At 52.6% G+C, this 19,069-nt stretch overlaps 9 protein-coding genes across 9 annotated transcripts in view; 3 read left to right on the forward strand and 6 right to left on the reverse strand.

Annotated features, from left to right (window-relative positions):
• GUITHDRAFT_98989 (hypothetical protein) overlaps positions 1–176 on the forward strand; it is a gene marked incomplete at both ends in the record, with an annotated part of 2,032 nt that extends 1,856 nt beyond the window's left edge. Inside the window, one exon of the mRNA XM_005842132.1 lies at positions 94–176. Within this exon, the coding sequence (XP_005842189.1) occupies positions 94–176 (83 nt within the window). The remainder of the gene's footprint in view (positions 1–93) is intronic.
• A 249-nt stretch (positions 177–425) lies between these two features.
• Positions 426–2,102, reverse strand: GUITHDRAFT_149730 (hypothetical protein). Its single transcript, XM_005842133.1, has 9 exons — positions 2,039–2,102; positions 1,933–1,996; positions 1,764–1,887; positions 1,684–1,710; positions 1,312–1,637; positions 1,191–1,260; positions 1,086–1,136; positions 882–1,036; positions 426–836 (listed from the first exon to the last, which is right to left on the reverse strand). Exons 1-9 carry the CDS (start codon positions 2,071–2,073, stop codon positions 588–590), a joined length of 1,101 nt encoding a protein of 366 aa, XP_005842190.1. The 5' UTR covers positions 2,074–2,102; the 3' UTR covers positions 426–587.
• A 2,192-nt stretch (positions 2,103–4,294) lies between these two features.
• On the reverse strand, positions 4,295–5,132 carry GUITHDRAFT_131465 (hypothetical protein; the record flags this gene model as incomplete). The annotated part of the gene is made up of 2 exons (XM_005842134.1): positions 4,295–4,546; positions 4,596–5,132. The coding sequence occupies 2 exons, from the start codon at positions 5,130–5,132 to the stop codon at positions 4,295–4,297; spliced, it is 789 nt and encodes a 262-aa protein (XP_005842191.1).
• Positions 5,133–6,050: 918 nt separating this feature from the next.
• GUITHDRAFT_131466 (hypothetical protein) lies at positions 6,051–7,139 on the forward strand (the record flags this gene model as incomplete). The annotated part of the gene is made up of 8 exons (XM_005842135.1): positions 6,051–6,145; positions 6,202–6,261; positions 6,295–6,403; positions 6,454–6,546; positions 6,597–6,691; positions 6,741–6,804; positions 6,957–7,007; positions 7,056–7,139. The coding sequence occupies 8 exons, from the start codon at positions 6,051–6,053 to the stop codon at positions 7,137–7,139; spliced, it is 651 nt and encodes a 216-aa protein (XP_005842192.1).
• A 706-nt stretch (positions 7,140–7,845) lies between these two features.
• On the reverse strand, positions 7,846–10,691 carry GUITHDRAFT_98993 (hypothetical protein; the record flags this gene model as incomplete). The annotated part of the gene is made up of 2 exons (XM_005842136.1): positions 7,846–9,484; positions 9,538–10,691. The coding sequence occupies 2 exons, from the start codon at positions 10,689–10,691 to the stop codon at positions 7,846–7,848; spliced, it is 2,793 nt and encodes a 930-aa protein (XP_005842193.1).
• A 921-nt stretch (positions 10,692–11,612) lies between these two features.
• Positions 11,613–13,551, reverse strand: GUITHDRAFT_131468 (hypothetical protein; the record flags this gene model as incomplete). The annotated part of the gene is made up of 9 exons (XM_005842137.1): positions 11,613–11,765; positions 11,817–11,900; positions 12,082–12,192; positions 12,243–12,329; positions 12,449–12,494; positions 12,608–12,669; positions 13,013–13,099; positions 13,166–13,338; positions 13,395–13,551. The coding sequence occupies 9 exons, from the start codon at positions 13,549–13,551 to the stop codon at positions 11,613–11,615; spliced, it is 960 nt and encodes a 319-aa protein (XP_005842194.1).
• Positions 13,552–15,111: 1,560 nt separating this feature from the next.
• Positions 15,112–15,834, forward strand: GUITHDRAFT_98995 (hypothetical protein; the record flags this gene model as incomplete). The annotated part of the gene is made up of 3 exons (XM_005842138.1): positions 15,112–15,628; positions 15,666–15,702; positions 15,753–15,834. The coding sequence occupies 3 exons, from the start codon at positions 15,112–15,114 to the stop codon at positions 15,832–15,834; spliced, it is 636 nt and encodes a 211-aa protein (XP_005842195.1).
• Positions 15,835–16,097: 263 nt separating this feature from the next.
• GUITHDRAFT_62657 (putative TH1,Thiamine) lies at positions 16,098–17,602 on the reverse strand (the record flags this gene model as incomplete). The annotated part of the gene is made up of 3 exons (XM_005842139.1): positions 16,098–16,202; positions 16,256–16,740; positions 16,786–17,602. 3 exons carry the CDS (start codon positions 17,600–17,602, stop codon positions 16,098–16,100), a joined length of 1,407 nt encoding a protein of 468 aa, XP_005842196.1.
• A 627-nt stretch (positions 17,603–18,229) lies between these two features.
• GUITHDRAFT_62773 (putative THIM) lies at positions 18,230–19,054 on the reverse strand (the record flags this gene model as incomplete). The annotated part of the gene is made up of 1 exon (XM_005842140.1): positions 18,230–19,054. A coding segment is annotated over one exon (825 nt), but the record flags the coding sequence as incomplete, so codon positions are not given.
• Between the last annotated feature and the right edge of the window lie 15 nt (positions 19,055–19,069).

Genomic DNA, 19,069 nt, shown 5'->3' on the forward strand with positions numbered 1-19,069 from the left:
CACGTTGCTACCTTCCACACTGCTTCTTTATCTTGCCTGTCCCCGTCGGGTTCCCTTTTCCCTCCTCTTGTCAACCTCTCATGGGCACGACAGACTACTTCGCGATCCTCCGGGCAGCCTCAGACGGCTCGATCGGCCACATCAGGAGTCCATCATGTAGCAGGTCCCTGTGCTGACTCCTCCTCCTCTCCTCCTCATTCCAACACAGGTTACTGTGGACACGTTCCCCTCCACCCCGGCAATCCGGTCCCCATCATCGGATGAGGCGTGTTGGGTCTGAGCACCGGGCTGTTCTTTTGACTTCTTCTCTATTCTTGTCGAGCCCTTGCATCGCTGATTCCTGCCACACCCTCTGCCATCAACACGTGCGCCACAGTCGCAAATCCTTCAGATTCACACGAACAGGACAATCATTGAACTTGGTCAAACGATGAAGGATTGTATTCTGCTCCTCGTTGATTATCAATATACAGAAAGCAAAGATTGGAGATTTCCTGATCCTAAAACAACAGAACAGGTCTTGAGGAGCAAGGAGGAAAAACAGCAGCAAGAGGAGCAGCTGTTCCATAGTGCGTCAAAGCCAGATCTTACGGAAGCATTGGAGTGCGAGGAGGAGAGAAGTCGTGCCCGTGTCCGTACGAGTGTCCAACGTTTGCATGTCCTCCTTGAACTGCTCCCTGACCCACTGACCCTGATGCTGCCCCTCCCACAACTTGTCCTCCTTGTACTTGCAGCTGTAGCTGCTGGGAGGACACTCCGAGCATGGACGAGGGCAGGGAACCGGGCACGTCTACCACACCACCCTGCGAGACTGAGGCCATAGCGCTTCCATTCACCTGCTCCTACATATCAGAAGAACAAGCAACAGGTGTCTTTTCGACCTGCATCTTCTTCTTCATTCGATAGCGGCGCATGGCCTCCGCCATGTACGCCTTGTCTCTGATGCGCACTCTTGGCTTCCTCTTCTTCTCCTCCTCCCCTTCAGCGATCGGTTTCTTGCGCTGGAGAGCTCCATTGGGCAGGGCATAAGGAGTTCCTGAGAAAGGATGAAAACAAAGCGCAGGCTCGTGGCCACCGTCACTCACCCTGCTCAACAATCCTATCCTTCCACTTCTTGACAGTCTTAGCTTGCAGTCCTTTTCACAGTCCAATCAAACCGACCCGAATTATATCAGGCACAGATGGAGTACCAGTTTGCAGCGCGATCTCCTTGGGATCCATCCCACTTGACAACTTCACCCATACCAGGTCGCGGATGGCCTATTTCAAACAAAATCTCAGACACGCTAGCACACCTGAGCATCTCACTACCTTGGGATATCCCTTGCAGCCGGGAACGGTCTCTGTCATCTTCTGGACCCAAGGAGGAGCGGGAATAGACGAGGGTCCCGTGTTTGAAGCCGGCGCAACAGGAGCAGCAGGTTGGGGAGCAGCGGCAGCCACCGCAGCAACACTGTTCACTTGGTTGGCATTGCTCGCGGCCCCTGCGCTACTACTGCGTCTTCGGATCCAGGAAGTGAGTTTCTCTAGGGAACGTAGCTGAGCAAAGAGTTCCTGCGGCGGTCGCTTCCACAGGGCTGTGATAAGCTGGGCGCTAGAGGAATTCTTGAGCGTGGACTGTCTATTCTTGAGGCCGGCTGTGAGCTCGTGATCAGCGTCAGGATGCAAGGCAAGCCAACGTACCTCCTCGTGAGTTACTGAGATCTTTGGCTGAACAAATAGAAAGTCATCTCCAACCTCAAGAAATGCTTGGGAAAACTCACTAGGATCGTGTCGTAGCCTCCTGCGTTTGCTCGGGCTCCCATCCTCTCGCTCGGAGTTGTCACCAGAGTTCCAGTCGTTCTGTTGAGAGCTGACAACTCTCAAGTCACTCTGCCAGGCACTCTCCTGCACCACAACTCAATGGCATGACGAGCCAACATGTCGAATCACCTGCAATGACCTCTTCTGATGCTGACTGTCCGAGACATCATTGTCGGCAAGGTTCTCCAGGTCACTTGACACAAGTCAGGTTGTCAAACGCAGACAACATTAGCACCTTCGTTTACGCACTCTCGGCACCAGCTGCGCCATCGGACGAGCAACAACCTTGGCACCTACTTAAGTTCAATCATTGCCAGTCCACCTTCCTTTCCTTCGTTGTCACGGGCAAATGGATCCATTGCTTGCCCTCCATTCTCCATAATTCCTCCGCGCAATTCTTACGCTTCTGATTCTCTTGTACAATCCAACAGTTTTTCCTGCTTTCGCTCTTTCTCTCTTTCTCTTTCTTTCTGTCTACTTGGATTCGACGTTTTCTCTGCATCAATTGATTTTCAACCTCTTAATTACGCCCCATTCCCTTGCAATATTCGTCCTTTTCCCTTTGTTTGCTTTCGTTTCCATTGTCTTATTCTCTTGCAATCTCAGCATCGTCGGGCATCTTTCCTCCGCCTCTTCTATCTCCTTTCCTCCTTTTCACTTGCTCCCTGTTTCTCTTGGCTTCTCCTCCTCCCTCTCCCCCTCCTCTCCCCCTCCCTCTCCTCCTCCCTCCCAGGAAGTTCGGCATGTTCTTTCCCTGCACCGGCAAGCTTGAAATTAGTTCAGAACCATATTTCAAATTCTTCATCTAATTTTGGAACTATACGGTGACACGTTCATATTGAGATTAGTTGTTCAATTGTGTTTAAGTAATAGATCAGCGAAGCCCCGGGCAGGGGCCCAGTGGCAGCAGCCGGGCCCGGGCCGGGCCGGGCCCCGGAGTCACCGTCAACCTTGAACACTGAGTCTATACTGAACAAACATCCGTGACAAAAGTTGAGTCATCAGCCTGAGTGAGATGCCTCTCACTGAGTAAATGAGCTCCTCACTCACAGCCTAGAGCCGGGCGCGACCGTCGCTGTCACCGGGCCGTGAGCGCCGCTGCCGGGGGGGCGTGTTTAAAACTTAGAGTAATGCCATCATGGCACGGTCACGAGTCAACTGTTTGAGGGCGGGCCTGACGGTACCGGGTACTACCGTAGTAAATCATTATTCCTTTTATTGACTGAAAAAGAAGGGCAAACCATGATTACCGGCCACGATGTGTCAAACATCTCAAGTTTTTTAGCAACGGTGCGGTTGTTCATTCATTTCTTGTTCACGGCTGGGGCTAACGGTATGCCGCTTCTGGTTCAGCTCGACCATGGTCATACGTGGGTTTCCCGGTCTGGTATGAGAAGCAGGTCGTCGGTGCTGAGAGCTAAGTTTAACGAGCTGAGCCAGTATCAGCTGACCCCCGAAGCCTATGAGAAACTCTTCAAAGAGGTCAGGGAGGCAGAACTTGAAGATTCTCAACAACGGACCGCAGCTGAAACACGCAGACCTACCAAACCGTCAAGCTATGTGAGCGCGCGAGGTTCTCGTTACATGTCAACTGTGCCAGTAGGAGCTTGGTCCAATGCTCACCTTGAGCAGCAAGCACGCAGGCACGAAGTGAATGTCAGTCAAATTTGTGTAGGTGATACCTTGGCTTCACAAGAAGTCGAAAGATTGAAAGCAACAAAGAAGCATCCAGGCCAGCTTGAAAGGAAGATTTTGAGCTCGAAAGGAATCCGGGACACAGTAAAAGCAACAGAACTAGCTATTCATGCGATAGAAACTCTTTCACTTCGAAACACTGATTTGTCTGATGAGGCTGACATTTTATTCGAACATATTGAAAAGTTAAAGAATGAAAGCAAGATCCAACAGGTTTGTTTCTTGTGTTTTGCGTGCTTGATTCTGATTTGATCATTTCAAGGAACTCATCAAGAAATTGAGGTCTGAAATTATGAATCAAAAGTCTGAAAATCCCATATCAACCCCGCACGAAAACGACTCCCAGCCAGCAGGCAACAGCAAATTCATAGATTCATCACCGTCGACTCGTCCAATGTCAAGTCAAAAGGCTGAAAGGAGGGAAGAGGAAGTGATAAACCGACCCAAACAACAACCAAAGAGGGAAGGATTGCAGTCAAAGTGGAAGGGTGGAGTCTGGAGGATCCAGAAAGTAGGGTATTCTTAGTTTACTCTAAGAAACGATCATACTGCCACTTGATACAAATGTGGATCTCTTGTGTCCTTCTTGCACAAACTAATGGTAGGTTTTGGTTCATCCGAATCACGTCCAAATCTCAGCTTCAAGTCTGGGATCGACAAACCTGCTCCCGCCTCCTACTTCCTCCTCGCTACAACCCTCCCCCCTGTCCTACAGTGACTTCCACTCGTTCTTTAGTATCATATGGATACCCGCAAATCATCCTATTCAATCTCATTCCAATGCATGAGGAATTCTTCAAGTGAAAACAGTGGAGAGTTTTCTCGAAACTCCTGAAAGTAAGCCACTCAAACCTCCGAAATTGGACTTTTTGGCGCTTCGCTTCCCAGGATCATTCGATTGCTCTTGTGCATCTGCATGCTCTCGGTACTCAAACACGCAATCCACCTCTGCAACCACCAGGTCATTGGCACCACCAATCCGAGATCTCCTTGAAAGTAGTATCGTCTTCCGCTCTCCTTCTTGACTTGATTCTAACAATCGATAAACCTGAAACGATGTATCAGTACGAAATATTCATTTGCGATTCACAACTGACATGCTTCTTATCCAAACCAGACACTCGGATGGCATTGATAGATATGATTTCATCACCGGCCAAGACTTCTGGTTGTGACTGCGCTACCTTACTAATCAAAAGGTCATCATCCAGCTCTATTCCAGGACACCACAAAGCTCCGGAGGAAACTGCTTGAAGATTTTGCTCAGATGGCATCGAATCATCATTGACAATCCGCGGAGTTGCCTTGTTCCGTTCCAAATTCACAACGAGCTCGTGATTTCCCCGCAGGAAAGTCAGACAAATTGCGGTTTCCGGCTCGCCCTGCATCAATGCAGAGATGTTCTTGATTGGAAGTCTTTCTGGCAAGTCAAGGCCGTCGATCCTCAACAATTTGTCTCCAATCATCACATTCCCACTCCTTTCGGCATTGCTGCCCGGAAGAATTCCGACGACCTCTCGATTTTCTCGGATCTTGATGCCAACACCAGTGTACTGGTGAATGCGATTTGCTATCTCCATCGTCATGGAAGTGATGTCTTTTGTTTCCTTGTCTAGTCTTGCTGCAGCATCCATTGCTCTTTCTTGAAGTAAATTACAAAAATGCTCTTCATTCAAATATAACCGTTTCTCCCCCGCAGAAGAAGGGAATGAATTTTCAATCTGGAAAGACATCGTGATACTGTGGAAGTAGGCCATGAATATTACAAGAGATGAAGAAAAGTTTGATTTCATGTTTGCAATGTGAGAGGAATGGAAGGATATAGGGGAAGGGGGGGGAGGAGAGGGAATGGAAGTATAGGGGAGGGGGGAGAAAGGGGGGAGGAGGGAGGAGAGGAGAGGAGAGGGAATAGAAGGATAGGTGAAAGGAGAGACAGGGGGATGGAGGTAGGGGAGAGGAGAGGGAATGGAAGGGGAGGGGAGGGGAGGAAGGGGAAGACGAGTGGGGACGAAATACCCAACAAACCCGCCTCAGAGAGATCGAGTGAGGACCGACCCGGCTCAGTGCTGGCTCGGACCCGGTACCGTGGCCGGGCCGAGTCACTGCCAGCCCGGGCCAGTGCGCCGGAGTCCGAGTCGCAGCCTGGCAGTCACTGAGTCACAGCCCGGGCCGGGCCGGGCCGCTCCGCATCTTCTTTACCATGCCGTGCTCAAAGTGAAATTAAAAATCAGTACGAGGACAAGCAGGAGAGTCGCACGGTCGAGGGGCGCGGCCAATCAATGCCGTCCGTCCTCGAGCTTCGGGCCGCGGCGTCGGGGCCCATCGGATCGTTACCCGGCGGCCCGTCCCCGGCGGCTTACCGAGTCACGCGGCGGCCCCCGGCCCCGGCCCGCCGGGCGGGCCGAGCGATCCATCAGCGCCCGCCGCCGGGCCGCATCACCATTTTTCAAACTTGACTCGAGTGCGAAAATGCGGCGGGAGGCAATGAAAGGAGGCAGTCTGAACAGTAGAGATCGGGGGGAGGGGCAACGCAGGTAGCCTGGTAGATCATCATGAGCGGCGAGCATGGAGGGGCACAAGACCCCAGCGAGCTCGATGGGAGGAGGATGGACATTGACATGGCCTACGACATCCTGGGGTTCGAGAAGTGAGTGAAGGATGTGGGCCGAGAACAGACCTGATGCGATTGACTTTGGGTGTCAGGTATGACGTACCAACGCGCAAAGATGTCACGACCCGGCGAGTAGACGAGAGCTCATGTTGGTTCGAGGTGGACGGCTGACGTCGGTTGTGCAGGTACAGGGAGAGGATGAAAATTCACCATCCCGACAAGAGTGGAGACGCCGGAAACAAAGTCGCAATGATGCTGAACCAGGCACGCGACTTCCTCTCGGCTGTCCTGTCGGTGCGGAAAAGGAGCAAATCGATTGACCCCACATGATCATCAGTTGACAGGATGAACCTTGTGATCAACTGAACGCCCCGAGGCTGCCGGAAAGATATCTGCATCTGGTGATCAAACACCTGGACAAGGAGATTGAGTTGAGGGTAAGAATTGAGCTTTGCTGGTTGCAACGGGAAACGTTGAAGGCCTGAAGGTTTCGAGCGAATCCTTGGTGGGCCAAGTGAAGGAAACCATCGCGTCAGAGGTTCAGGTTCCGGCGCAAGAGCAGAGGTTGTACAGCGTACACAGGTAGGACTTTGTCGCAGTTCATGCTCGAGATGAACTTGCTCTTATTCAGTGGCATCGAACTGCATGATCTCAGAAGATTGGGAAGCTACAGCTGGATGCTCCCGAAGCCAATGGTGATGTTATCATTGGTACCACAAGAAATTGGTTTTCGTGATTGCAAATTCAAACAAGGTCGTTCTGAAAAGGATCTTTCAGCAAGGAACCGAAGATGTCAATGTCCTATTGTATTCTTGTATCCGATGGTAGCGTTAACACTCTGAAGCAGCTGAAAGACATTTTGAGGTCAAAACCATCACACGCAAATTTGCAGCAACATGTAAGAGCTCTGCTGTATTGTGTACCCTCATTCCCTGCAAAGCTGCAGGAGGTCGAGAATGCCTTCTCAATCTTCACCGAAGAGATGTACCTGAGGGTTCGTTGCTGCTGCCACAAGCAGGTCCTGATGTGAGGTGGAAGGATCGAAAGCTGGACTGGTGCTCGAGGTTGAGGGGAAAACAGAGCTTTGAAAAGAAGCTTCCAGAGGGTAGGAGATAGTTCGTTGCAAGGGCTGCAACTGACGCTACCGTGCCGGAGAAGATGCAAATCGCCCAACAGATTGCAAGACGGGCAGCAAGAACGACTGCAAGGAGAGCACGATGTACGCTGCTCCGCGTCGGACGGATGAAACTCAGAGAGGTTGTGGGGATGAAACTGGCTTGTGAGTTGAAAGTCTTTGCGATCGAGCAGAGGCTGCTAGAGAGAGGATGAGTGAATCAGGAGACTGCAGGTGCGAGGAGCGTTGTCCATACTACCTCCGATCGTTAGACCTGCAAGCTCAGGTCCGGACATTTTCTTTCGTCCAGCTTCATTCTGGGTTGACGTCCTGCAGCTTGCAGAGGAGAAGGCAATCACAGCAAGACTGCGATATGAGATTGAAGGTGTGAGATCCAAGACTTTTTGCATGTCGGGGACTGACAAGTGAAGCAGTGGAGAAACAAAAAAGTCGAGAACTACAAGATAATCTTCGCTTGATGAAGAATCAACCAAATGCTTGAAACTACTTGAAAATCTACAGAATACAACCAAGATGATTGCAAATGTGTTATCAGAACATGCAACCTCTCGGGGCGCAATGAAACTGACAAGGATCATTACCACAAGGCTACAACCTCCTCCTATCCTGAAGGAGATCGGCACTGCTGCTCTTCCAAGGTCGTCTGACGGTAGAGCTCGGCAGCTCGCTTCTGCACATGTTGCTTGAGGACGATAAAGTCACCCATGCTCAAGTTGTCGACGAACTGTTTGAGCCTCGTGCTAACGTCCAGCTCACCATCACTAACGCACATTCTGTCGAGAGGGCCGCATGTGGACCTTACCTGCTCCTCGAAGTGTGGCGGTGGGGAGCAAGAGGCTTCTATGCTTGGAGGGTAGGAACTCTCTGCCTCCTCCCTGCTATGGGCGATTCCGTGAATGCTCACTCCCTCTCCTCCTACGAGAGTCTCCTCGCTAGGCTGAGGCGGGCTTGAAGAAAGAGGGGATGCCAACAAGTCCTTATCACTGTCCGTTACCTGAACTTGTCCTTCCACCTTGTCTCCGTGCTGATCAGTCGCCTGAGCCCGCAAAGCCCGCTCCATCCTTCTCCTCTCCCTTCCTGTTTGAATCCCCGAAGAAGGAGGGTGCGCGCGAGAGCACGGCGAGTGTGCCGAGCCAGTCTCCAATCGACTCGTTGGCGTACAACCAGGAGAAACAGAGGGGGGTGAAGGTACGAGTTCGAGTTCTGTTCCTGCCCCGTTCGGTTCGCAGCTCGCAGCTCTGCTTCGCTTCCTACTGTCAGTCTTCTGCTGCTCACGGAACCCCTTCTCCGGTGATTCACCATGGAGCTCCTGTCCTTGCTTGCAATCAGAGTCCAACTCCTTCCGAGCATCTGCTACTGTCGGAAGCGACAGAGTTTCCTGGCCTCCGCTCGACTTCCTCGGCTTCTGGCTTGTAACACCTTTCTTGCTGTTGGCCAGGAGGGCGAGGAGCGACTTGACGGTCCGAACTTGTTTGAGAGGTCCTTTACATCGTTCAACGACATTCTTATCCTTGATCAGCTCCATAGAGATCGCCTGACCTCTCCCCTTGACTCTGCCCTGCAGCATCGAGGACACGGCTGTCCTGAGTCCGGCCATGCTTCTGAACCTCGCGTAAAAATGCGGATCCTCCTCCTCGAAGAGCATCCAGTATACGTGATTGTTTGGAGCCTGCCGCATCAGCAGGTCGACGCCATGAGGAAGTGCATCAGGCGCTCCGAATCGCTGCAGGGCGTCGATCAACTGCAGCCCCAGCAAGGTTGGCGGACTTCTTATCGGGTCAACGGTGCCGACGAAGAGCGGGGCAGTATGTCGAGGGAGGGCAAACGACTTACAGGGTGCTCTCGCTTGTTCACCCTTGCTCTTCGAGGCGTTGGAAGGATTGCTCGGCCTCTTGGAGGGGCTCATGGTGGTGCACTCCCAGCAGGAGGAATTGAACTCGCTCCTACCTCGAGGAGACTCTTGCTTGCAGATGCTGGTCCTTCCAGCTGATCCCTTCAGCTCTTTGATCATCTCCCTGTGCTTGCATGCACAGGAGGCGCAGTGCATGGGATTCTCGACGCTGACCAGGTCGGGGAAGACGTTGGCGACGAGTAGAGGAATCGGGGCGTGATCGATGGCGCTCATCATCCTATCGGGAGAACCCGAGAAATCAGTCTCAACGTCATGAAGAGCTTGGAGGAGGAGGAGGAAATGCCATGGCTCGCTGGCAGAGCTCTGCTCGCAGGAAGGCAGTATGTTCCTGCGGGAGGAAGGAGCGATCAGATATCAGGAGGGGTCAGCAAGACACCTCACCATGCGATGCTCAGCGAGGGCTCTTGGTTGAGAAACTCATGCGGCATGCCAGCTGGGATGACGTAAGCGTCGCCTGCGCTGATCTCAAAAGTTCCCCATCGCACGTGCGACATTGTCCACAGGTCCTTGAGTGAGCAGGATTCCTCTTCACCGCTGAAGGATCGATCGACAGGATCGTTGGTGAGGAAGCTGGACCCTCCTGGCTTTGCGTAGGACTTGAAGCCTGCAATCTTGAGCGCCAACGAGGCGTCGCACGCCTCGACTGCAGTAACAAGTTTCTTGCCGCACTTGAGGCCGCCAATAGCGACCAGCGAGCCCATCCCATCAAGATGCATCGTGCTCCCTCCCAGCCCGTCCTTCTTGTCTCCCCGGTATCGGACTCTCCTCTTAGACATCAGAGGCTCGAACTGACATTCTTGGTTACTCAACGCGTCCTTCGCTGCTGCTTCACAACTTCCTCTCATCTTGTCCCCGCCAAACAGGTATGGACCGTACTGCATGGACTGCTCGCTGTCCAGACTGTCCCGCAGCAGGCTTGCCCTCCCCCAAGGCAAGAACTTGGAGAAAACATCGTGAGTGTTGAGAAACAGCATGTCGTCTTGATATAACATTATGTTCTTGCAAGTGAACGTCCCGAGAGCCCCACTCCATGCACATTCGAAGTTAGATAGTCCCTTCTCATAGGACCTCATCGCGCTGAGGTAGCTTCCCAGCTCAGTGCAGAGCTCGCCCTTGCGGTCTCTCCCCGACAGTTGCGCGACAAACGATGAACGGTCAGAAAGCCATTTGTCCATGTTCGTCTTGAGGACCTCGAACGCTCCCTCCATAATCAGGAAGACTCGATGCTCCATGGCAGCGTTGATCGCCGACTCTAGCTCCGAGCTCGTCATCGCCATCATCTGCTTGAAGCTGATCCTGCACAAGTTGAAGTTCGAGCCCGCAAGCGGGGAGACCAGGAACGGCCGTAGGATCTCTGGGCATTCGACCCGTTGATCAGGGTTGCGGTAGCGCAGAGGCATCCTGGGCAATCGAGTCTGAGGGTTGTTACCGATGATGGAGCTGTGGAGGAGGAGAGGAATCGTTGAGAACGACTCGTCCCACCTGCACTGAAGGCCAGCCAACACCTTCCAGTAAGCAGGGCATGCCTTGAACATACTTCTGAACCGAGAGCATACACGCGACAACAAGAATGCAGACAAGACGTCAACGTCTCTCCATACGTTCACCAACACCTCGAGCACGTCCACTGCTGGTATGGTGCCAGCGCCAGAGGGACATGCACAGGAAGTTGACGAACTTGGTTGCGCCATGTAGCTCAAGAGCAGGATCGTGCTACAGGATCATCCCTGGTCTAAGGCTCCGTGGCATCGAGCAAGTGCAGGGATGTACCGCCCCTGCAGAGATGGTAGGTCAGACAGATGCTGGAGGGAGAGGGAGAACTGGGGAAGATAGACGGAGGAGAAGGGGAGAGGAAATGCTGAAGAAGACTTGCGGGGCGTTCAGGAACGCGGCAAGGCAGACTAACTCAGGAGGAAGAGGGAGGGACGAGAGAGGATCGGGCAGAAGAACAAAATCTGGCACAGAGAGGGCGAGGGTAGGAAGAGCAGAGGAGGAAGGCTGGGGGAAAGGGGAGTGTGGGATGGTCGCAGTACGATCTTGTTTTTTACATAATCAAGGGACTTGGAAGGCCCGGGGTAATAGGGTACCCAGAATTATCTAGTGATGCACTTAATAAAAACTATAGGTTTACAGGATGTATTCATCCCATGCTTGCGAACAAGGGAACGGTTTGTGCACTACCGGATTCCCTTGGGAGGACAGCGGGTGCGAGCAGACGACGATGCCCTTGAAGCTCTCCTGCGAGATACCATCATGCTCTGTGAGCCTCCATGCCACCGCATCGTCGAGCGGATCCTGCACCATTCGCTGTCCTTGACCCTCGGCAAGTTCGGTACACAGACCGAATACATGATCCAGGGGGTCGTCATGTGAAGGAGCGCATGAAAACTTGTTGGTATATATGATGTAGAGATGCGCATCTTTATTTCGATCTCGAATCTTTCTTTGACATGACTTCACTGCCCTTGTCTTCGTTTCCACCGACAGATATCTCTGCATAGCTTGCTGGGGGAGAAGCGAGAATTAATGAACCGAGAAAGACGAAAGTTCCCCCCACCTTCCAACAGTTTTTCCGCCGTCTTCTTTCTGACTTCTTCCATCTCCCAGAACTGCCAAGTTGTCAATCCAGCCCGGAGGGTGGGGGCACACGACAGAGGTACCAAGAGCTCTTCCCTAGTAACTGGCTCCTCTTTCTCAATGCTGTATTGCTCCACCACGGAGCTATTCACCCCCCACAGCTCCAGCTGCACATCATGTAATTACGTAGCCAAACAAGACCAGAAGCACATCACATTCAAGTCTCGTCTGGATTGTATGAACTTCCCGGCTGCCTCGGCTTCCAAAGTGATGTTGTACCCCTTTTCCTTGTCCTTCGCAAAGAACAGGCTGTCAGTAAAGCACAGAATCATCCCCGTTGTCTCTTACCAGGGCCTTCTGGTGTTCACGGAACGCGACATGATAGCTTTCATCCATTGCCTCACGTAACTTTCGTTCCCTCTCCAAGGAAGCGTGATCACGAGGATAACAGTCTGTAGCCTGCTAGTTGTAAATACTGCAGCACAAAGTCACCCAGAGCCTTTGGGAACCTTTGAGGATCCCGGGAAAGAAGTAAAGTTGGTCGGACAGACTACAGGGATAACTCCAGCAGGGCAATAGTATCCTTTCCTACAGGGCTGACAGACACCAGAAATAGGAAAATTCCCTTCACCACAATCTGTGTCAAAGGTTAGAGAGCTGTCCCCGCACCGATTCAATACCGTTGACCTTGTTGGCTCCGCAACCTGCTCCTGACCTGAGCCTTGTCGTATTCTCTATTACTCATATGAACCTGCTCATGCCTGCCGATTCGTCATCGTAGGAGACATGTGTGGGGGCAACATTCAAGACTGGAGAAACGGGGGTATGACAAAGGAGATGTGTAGGACAGTCGAGGATACATACAGTCCTGTACCGTTTGGCTATCGCTTCATTGAGGCCTGCGAAGGCTTTGTCACATCCTTTCATGCTTGCTTCCTACATCGACAAGGATTCCTCAGTAAAACATGCCAACGTGCAACAACATCCTACTTTCATAGCCCTCTCAGCAGACAACTTCTCTTCAATGTTGCATTTGCAAATTCTTGTCAGTCCCTTCCCAACTGAATCGCATGATGGCATTGCACGGTCGGACGGACAGTTCTCTTTTCCTGATAATGTCGTACTGAAGAAATTGATTTTCAAACATAGGCCCAGTCCAAGAGCGTTACCTCACCATGAATCGAAAAAGCATTCAATTTTTCCACTTTGCTGTCGGAACAAAAGTTTGTTTGGCCACGTATGTGAGACAGGAAGCACGAGCAAAATTTGACGATCTCACCGTTGCATCCTTGGAGAAAGAAGGTTGTAGCTCGGGAAGCCACAAGACCCCTGACAAATTCTGATTGCAAGAAACTTCGGCCTGAGCCTGAATTTTGATCAGATCAGTCATGCAATCAGGCAGATTGCACAGTTGGAGAGATGTTGTACGTACAGCAGCATGCTTGGTGTCCTCTGACGACATTCTTGCATGCTCGATGCATATTTCTCCGAACTCTACGCACACCTCCGAGCATGACTTGCCCTCATCTCCATGCAGCCATCTTGGAGCCGGAAGAATTCCCTTCAATTTCATCAATCGTGTCGAGCTCATAATGCGTCGCATGTCTGCAAAAACATCTCGCTTCACTGCAAAGTCGCGCGACCTCCTCGGAACCAGGTACCGGCGCAGCAAGTCTCAGGGATGTTGTGGGCCTTCAGGTCGATCTGGATCTTGCCATACTCGACCGAGAAGGTATCAACCTCACACAAGGAAGCCACTGATCCCTGCAGCCACCACAGCCACACTGTCGCAGCGACCCGCCACCGGCGACTCGACATGCACTGGCAAGCCTTGAGGAACACCAGGGACAGAAAGGCGGAAGTCAAATTTGTCAAGGCCGGGGGGGCGTCGCTTTTGAAAGTTGAGCCTGGCGCCGTAGTAGTATAGTAGCCCCCCGGGCCCGCCGCCGCAGCGGCGGGCGCGCCCGGGCCAGGCCCGGCCGGAGCTTCCGCAGTCAGTGCGGCCTATCTTTTTACTCAAAGTTCAGCTAACTTGAGATCAGTACGAACCGTGACTGGTTGGCAGGATCACGAGTCAGGGAACTTAAAGGGGCTCCCATTCAACTTCGGCGTGACTCCCGTACGGTCCGGATCGCATCTGAGTCTGGTCACAGTCGGCAACTTGTCCGAGCCTTCACACTGAAGTGGCAGCCGGGTCGCACTGTTGCGGCCCGTGCCAACAAGAGGTTTGCTCCAACTGAGTTGCCGCCGGGCACATGACCGTGACGGTGACCCTGGTACACCGGCGGTGCCCCCGGGCCCCGTGTGTTCAACGGCCGGGCACGAGGGTGATCCCGGAATGCCGCAGGGAAGCAACCCGGTCTTCCGGGCCGCAGGCAGATGCCGCAGGGAAGCAACTGGGATCACGAGTCAGTCGGTCACCGGCGTGTCGACGGTCCGTGATTCTTCTGCTGTAAATGTGCTGACCACTGGCCCAAGTGGTCTTAGAGGCTTTATACGCCTCCCTACCAATGCCCGTTTAGTAGGATAAGGTTCGGTTGACTCTTTACCACACAAGAGCCTTGGAGGTTGGGCACCGTGTCGTCGTGCAAAACAGACAGCGTTGAAGGATAAAGTCAGCTCCTACTTGGATGCAATGAAATTTTGCTTCTAATTATCAAATTTCTTCTCAGAGAAAATTAAATTGGATCATGGTTCGCCTCGCTTCCGTGCCTGAAGGTCACATGGGCCCAAAGAAGCCGCTGAGAGCAAGAGATACTTGAGGTCACGCACGATCTCAACCGTTGTAATTTCAGGACGGGATTACGACCCCGACACATTTCGATATCATGAAATATTTCAAATAATAGGGAAAATTTTGAACATTGAGAGGATACCTTGAATATCCTGTGATTGTACCCATGTGATATGAATGTGAAATAACTCTTTTTGGGATTGCTATTGTGTAAGGCTGCCCTGCCAGTCACGAGGGCTCGCAACATACTCCATGGACCCCACCTCACAACATAAAACCATAGTAGTACCCCAGTGGGAACCTAGTCAGATAAAGAGCATATCAGTAGGGGTGGGGTACCCTACCCTGTGTGATCGGACGACTCCTCCGAACTAGATAAGAAGTAGTCGTGCCACTGCAAACCACTCGCTATCGCCCTCCCCTTCCCCGCTGTTCACGTCTCGCAAACAATCAGCGTGAGCCATCGCAGTCTGGATAACTGTAAGGAGTCTCGACTCCTTGCTTTCAATACACTCTAGTGAATATCGAAGCATCGAGGCCCTCCCCGCTCTATCATGTCCACGACGATTTTTGCAAACTTTGAGCGAAACAATTTCAAGGTTGGAATCCCTGGTTTGGCGAACTCGAAAAGACAAGCCATTGACATGACACAAGAGCCAGCGACGTTTTCGAAGACCCCTAGCATTGAAGATACAATGAACATCCAGCATATGATGAACTCTACCTTGAAGCAAGACAACGACACTTGCCCTCTGGATGCGATTCGGGGATATATCAAGTCCCTTGGAGAGAAATCAGACCTCAAGGGCGAATTTCAACTAGATATTTCTGGTTGCTCCTTCAAATCAGAATCGTCGGTGCGAGAAACATGCTCTGACACAGTGGAGACGGGCTCCACGGGGCGTCAGGAGGACAGAGAACATGTGATTGAGCGCGTGGCAGTGCTGCACATCGTCAACGACAAGTGGATCAAGATGCAGGTTTGTCAGGATCCTGCTCTTCCCAACTTTTGCCGGCTGCCGATGAGAAAACTCGATTCTTGCTGCTGGGATGAGATGGATTTGCCGGTGCATGAGATGGTCGAGGAGCTCTCTGGAAGAAGGTTACCAACGGACTACCAGCATTTCGATTTCCGCAGCGGGCTGCACTTTTACGAAGATGGTGATGGAAAATCTAGCTGTGTTCCTTCCTTCACAAGAGTGGTCATACGACGAGAAGGACCTGGGCATACCAAGGTAGATGTGATCGTACGCTCTGCAAATCTTGTTGCTCACTTTGTGAACAGGATATCAAGCTTTGCCCGGTCCAAAAAGTTTTGGATGGCTGGAAAGAACCGATTCACCTTTGCGAATTTTCGAAACGGATAGTACAAGAGAGCGTGAAAATGGGTCTTTTGAGGTTGTAAAGTAGGAATGAAGATCAGGAAACGCGGAGGCCTTGACATTTCCCTCGAGCATCTCGAAGAGGAGTTCGAATCCAACCTTCCTTCTCACCTTTTCTCTTCCCCTCACTTGCCACGTGCAGTGAGCACCTGCTGCAGCAAATCAGCAGCTGCTGCCTTGGGATCGGGCTTGGCGAAGATGGCAGAGACAACAGCCACTCCAGAAGCTCCCGCCCTGGAACACAACCGTCAGGAGGAGGAGGAGCCATAACGTACGAGCCTGATGGCCTCCCCGCAGTTGCTTGCGTTGAGCCCGCCGATGGCGACACATGGAATATCACAGCCCTTACACACCTACCGATCCCTTGTTAGTCAGAGTAGCGCAAAAAGAATGGCAAGCTGGGTACCTTGCTGAGGCCCTCCAAACCTATGGCTGAGCTGTCCTTAGTACTCGTCGGGTAGACAGCACCTGAGCCGATGTAGTCTGCTCCGTCCTCTTGAGCCTTGATCGCCTCTTCTCCCGTCTTGACGCTGACACCGACGATCTTGTGGGGTCCGAGGAGGCGCCTCACCTCATCACAGGGCATGTCATCCTGTCCCACATGCACGCCATCCGCGTCGCAGGCCAAGGCGATGTCGACCCGGTCGTTGACGATGAAGGGAACGTTGGCCGCCCGACAGATCGCCATGAGCTTTTTCGCCGTCTCAAGCATTTTTCTACTGTCCACGTCTTTCTGCCGCAGCTGGATGATCGTTGCTCCTCCCTCAATTGCTTGGGAGACTGCATGCGAAAGTTCCATCCCCTGACCGGCGACACAAGAGTCATCGGTGACAGCATAGAGCGAGTAGTCGACCAAACGCCCACGGTAGATGGATTGTCCTTGTGGAATGTCTGCAGTCCTGATCGCATGCATCATGGAGTGCTGGTCGTGCCAACAGACACTCTTGTAGCTGTGATGGAGAGGTCCATGGCCGCCTCCAATCAGAAGCGACGAGCTCGCCCGGATCGCGTCCCACACGAACATCTTTGCTCTCTTCACAGCCTCCACCATGCGCATCCCTTGCGCGAGCCCCGCAGCGATGCTGGAGGCAAGGGTGCAACCAGTCCCGTGGGTGTTCTCTGAATCAAGCTTCCAGGCAGGGAAGACATGGCTCTCACCGGAGGAAGAGCAGTAGAGGACGTCAGGAATTATGCGGCTCCCCTCCACGTGGCCTCCCTTGATCATGACCCACTTGGGTCCCAGCTGGGCGAGCTCTCGAGCAGCATCGAGCATGTCCTCGGCTGTTCCGGAGATCGTTCTGTTAAGGAGCGCCATCGCCTCTGGCAGGTTGGGGGTGATGATGTCGGCCAGGGGGAAGAGAAGCTTCTTGATCTTGTCAATGGCCTCTGAATTGATGAGCTTGTCTCCGCTAGTCGCCACCATGACGGGGTCGACAACCCACTTCACGATCCCCTTCCTCGCGACCGCACTTACAGCTGCTTCCACGACGCTGGCAGAGGCCAACATGCCGGTCTTGATGACGTCAGCTCCAATGTCCTCCAGACAAACTTCGATCTGCTTGCGGAGAAACGAGGGGGAAACAGGCTCTACAGCTGCCACTCCTCTCGTGTTCTGCGCCGTGAGAGCTGCGATGGCCGTCATGCTGTATGCTCCCAACGCTTGACAGGCCTTGATGTCTGCTTGAATGCCAGCACCTCCTCCACTGTCTGATCCTGCGATGATCAGAACCCTCGGAATCTTCGGACTTGACATTGGAAAGCCAGAAAACTTGCTCTTCAATAGGAGGTTGAATTTCTCTTGGCCCTGCTGAGAGACCGTAGAAGAGGGAAAGTGGTTGAGAACCGAGAAGAAGATGCTCGCGCCGGCCTTGCAGTATTCAACACAGTCTCGCTCACTCAGCCCGTGTTCGCTCGGTGCGATCTGCTCCACCTCTTTCGCCAGCTCGTCCTGAAAGCTCAGAATACCCTTGAAGGAGTCCAAAGTCGTCGACTGCAACTTGTTTGAAGCAGAGTTCTCTTGCAGGAAGTTGCAGAAAGATATGAAAGTGTGGGTGAACGAAGCGAGGATGAGGGAAGCAGCATACTTGGAGTAAGCTCTTGTGCTGTCTACCAACTCTCTCCATGAAGGGATCATGCGGAGCCAGTGCGTGCGATCAGAATCCGATAGAAGTCCATGATCCTGAAATGACGGAGTTCGGTTCACAATGCTTCCCGCAGCCCTCATTAAGGTCTCAAGTTCCTTCTCAACATTCTCGTTGAACAGGAGACACGCCATCATGCGGTGAGATAGACACCTCTGAATCTCGCTCTGTGACGACGCCAGGAGTTGGCTCAAAGGCAAATGGAGCTTCTCAGTCTTTGTGACGTCTTCGATCCTGTAAACTTTCATCTTCGAGTTTCTGTCCAGGTAAGGCGCTTCCATTTCGTAGAGATTCTCTATCATCTTCACCCTGAGAACTCCAGGATTTCGAGCATGACAAACCTCAGCAGAAACGCCGAGGAGGACAAAGGCCGCGCAAGTCGCTTCCAGCACACAGGACGGTTCGCTCGCCACACAAGACGCCACAAGAGCCGAGAGCGAGCAACCAACTCCCGTGATCTTCGTCATCAGAGCATCTCCATTGTGAACCTCGACAACGATCTTCCCGTCTGTGATGCGATCAACGCTTCCGCTGATAGCAACGACACATTCCTGACGCCGAGCCAGTGCGATCGCAGCAGGTAAAGCCTCATCCGTGGTATCGGTAGCGTCAGCTCCTCTTCCGAACGACTTTCTCTCTTCACTCTTTGTGCATGCCATGGACAGCGCGAGGATCTCGCTGGCGTTTCCTCGGATCACCGTAGGCTTGTAGTCCAGCGCCCTGACGCAGTTGTTTGTCCTGAAGGTCGTACTCCCACAGGCGACAGGGTCCAGCACCCATGGCTTGCGAAGATCCCGTGCGAACTTCATGGCTGCCTCTACCTCCACCACTCTTGCAGGAGTAAGGCTGCCCATGTTGACTGCCGCGGCATCTGCCTTCTTCATGAATTCCGCCGTTTCCTCTGCGGCGCACACCATGGCCGGAGACGAGCCCACTGCCAAGAGCACGTTAGCCGTGATGTCCATGGAGACAGGAGTCTGCAGGCACTGGATCAAGGGAACTTTCTCTCTCAGGTGCTGTAGAATCTGTCCAGGTGATCGCTGGAGCAAGTGAAGATCCGACATGTTTGGAAATTGCAT

The sequence above is a fragment of the Guillardia theta genome (genome assembly GCF_000315625.1).
Source record: "Guillardia theta CCMP2712 unplaced genomic scaffold GUITHscaffold_1, whole genome shotgun sequence".
NCBI classification, from domain to species: Eukaryota; class Cryptophyceae; order Pyrenomonadales; family Geminigeraceae; genus Guillardia; species Guillardia theta.

Coding starts and splice junctions, on each gene's coding strand:
- GUITHDRAFT_149730 (XM_005842133.1), bottom strand. CDS start 2,073: ATGGCGCAGCTGGTGCCGAGAGTGCGTAAACGAAG. Junction 1,888..1,932: donor ATCAGAAGAGGTCATTGCAG/GTGATTCGACAT, acceptor GTTGTGGTGCAG/GAGAGTGCCTGGCAGAGTGA. Junction 1,137..1,190: donor GGAGATCGCGCTGCAAACTG/GTACTCCATCTG, acceptor GACTGTGAAAAG/GACTGCAAGCTAAGACTGTC.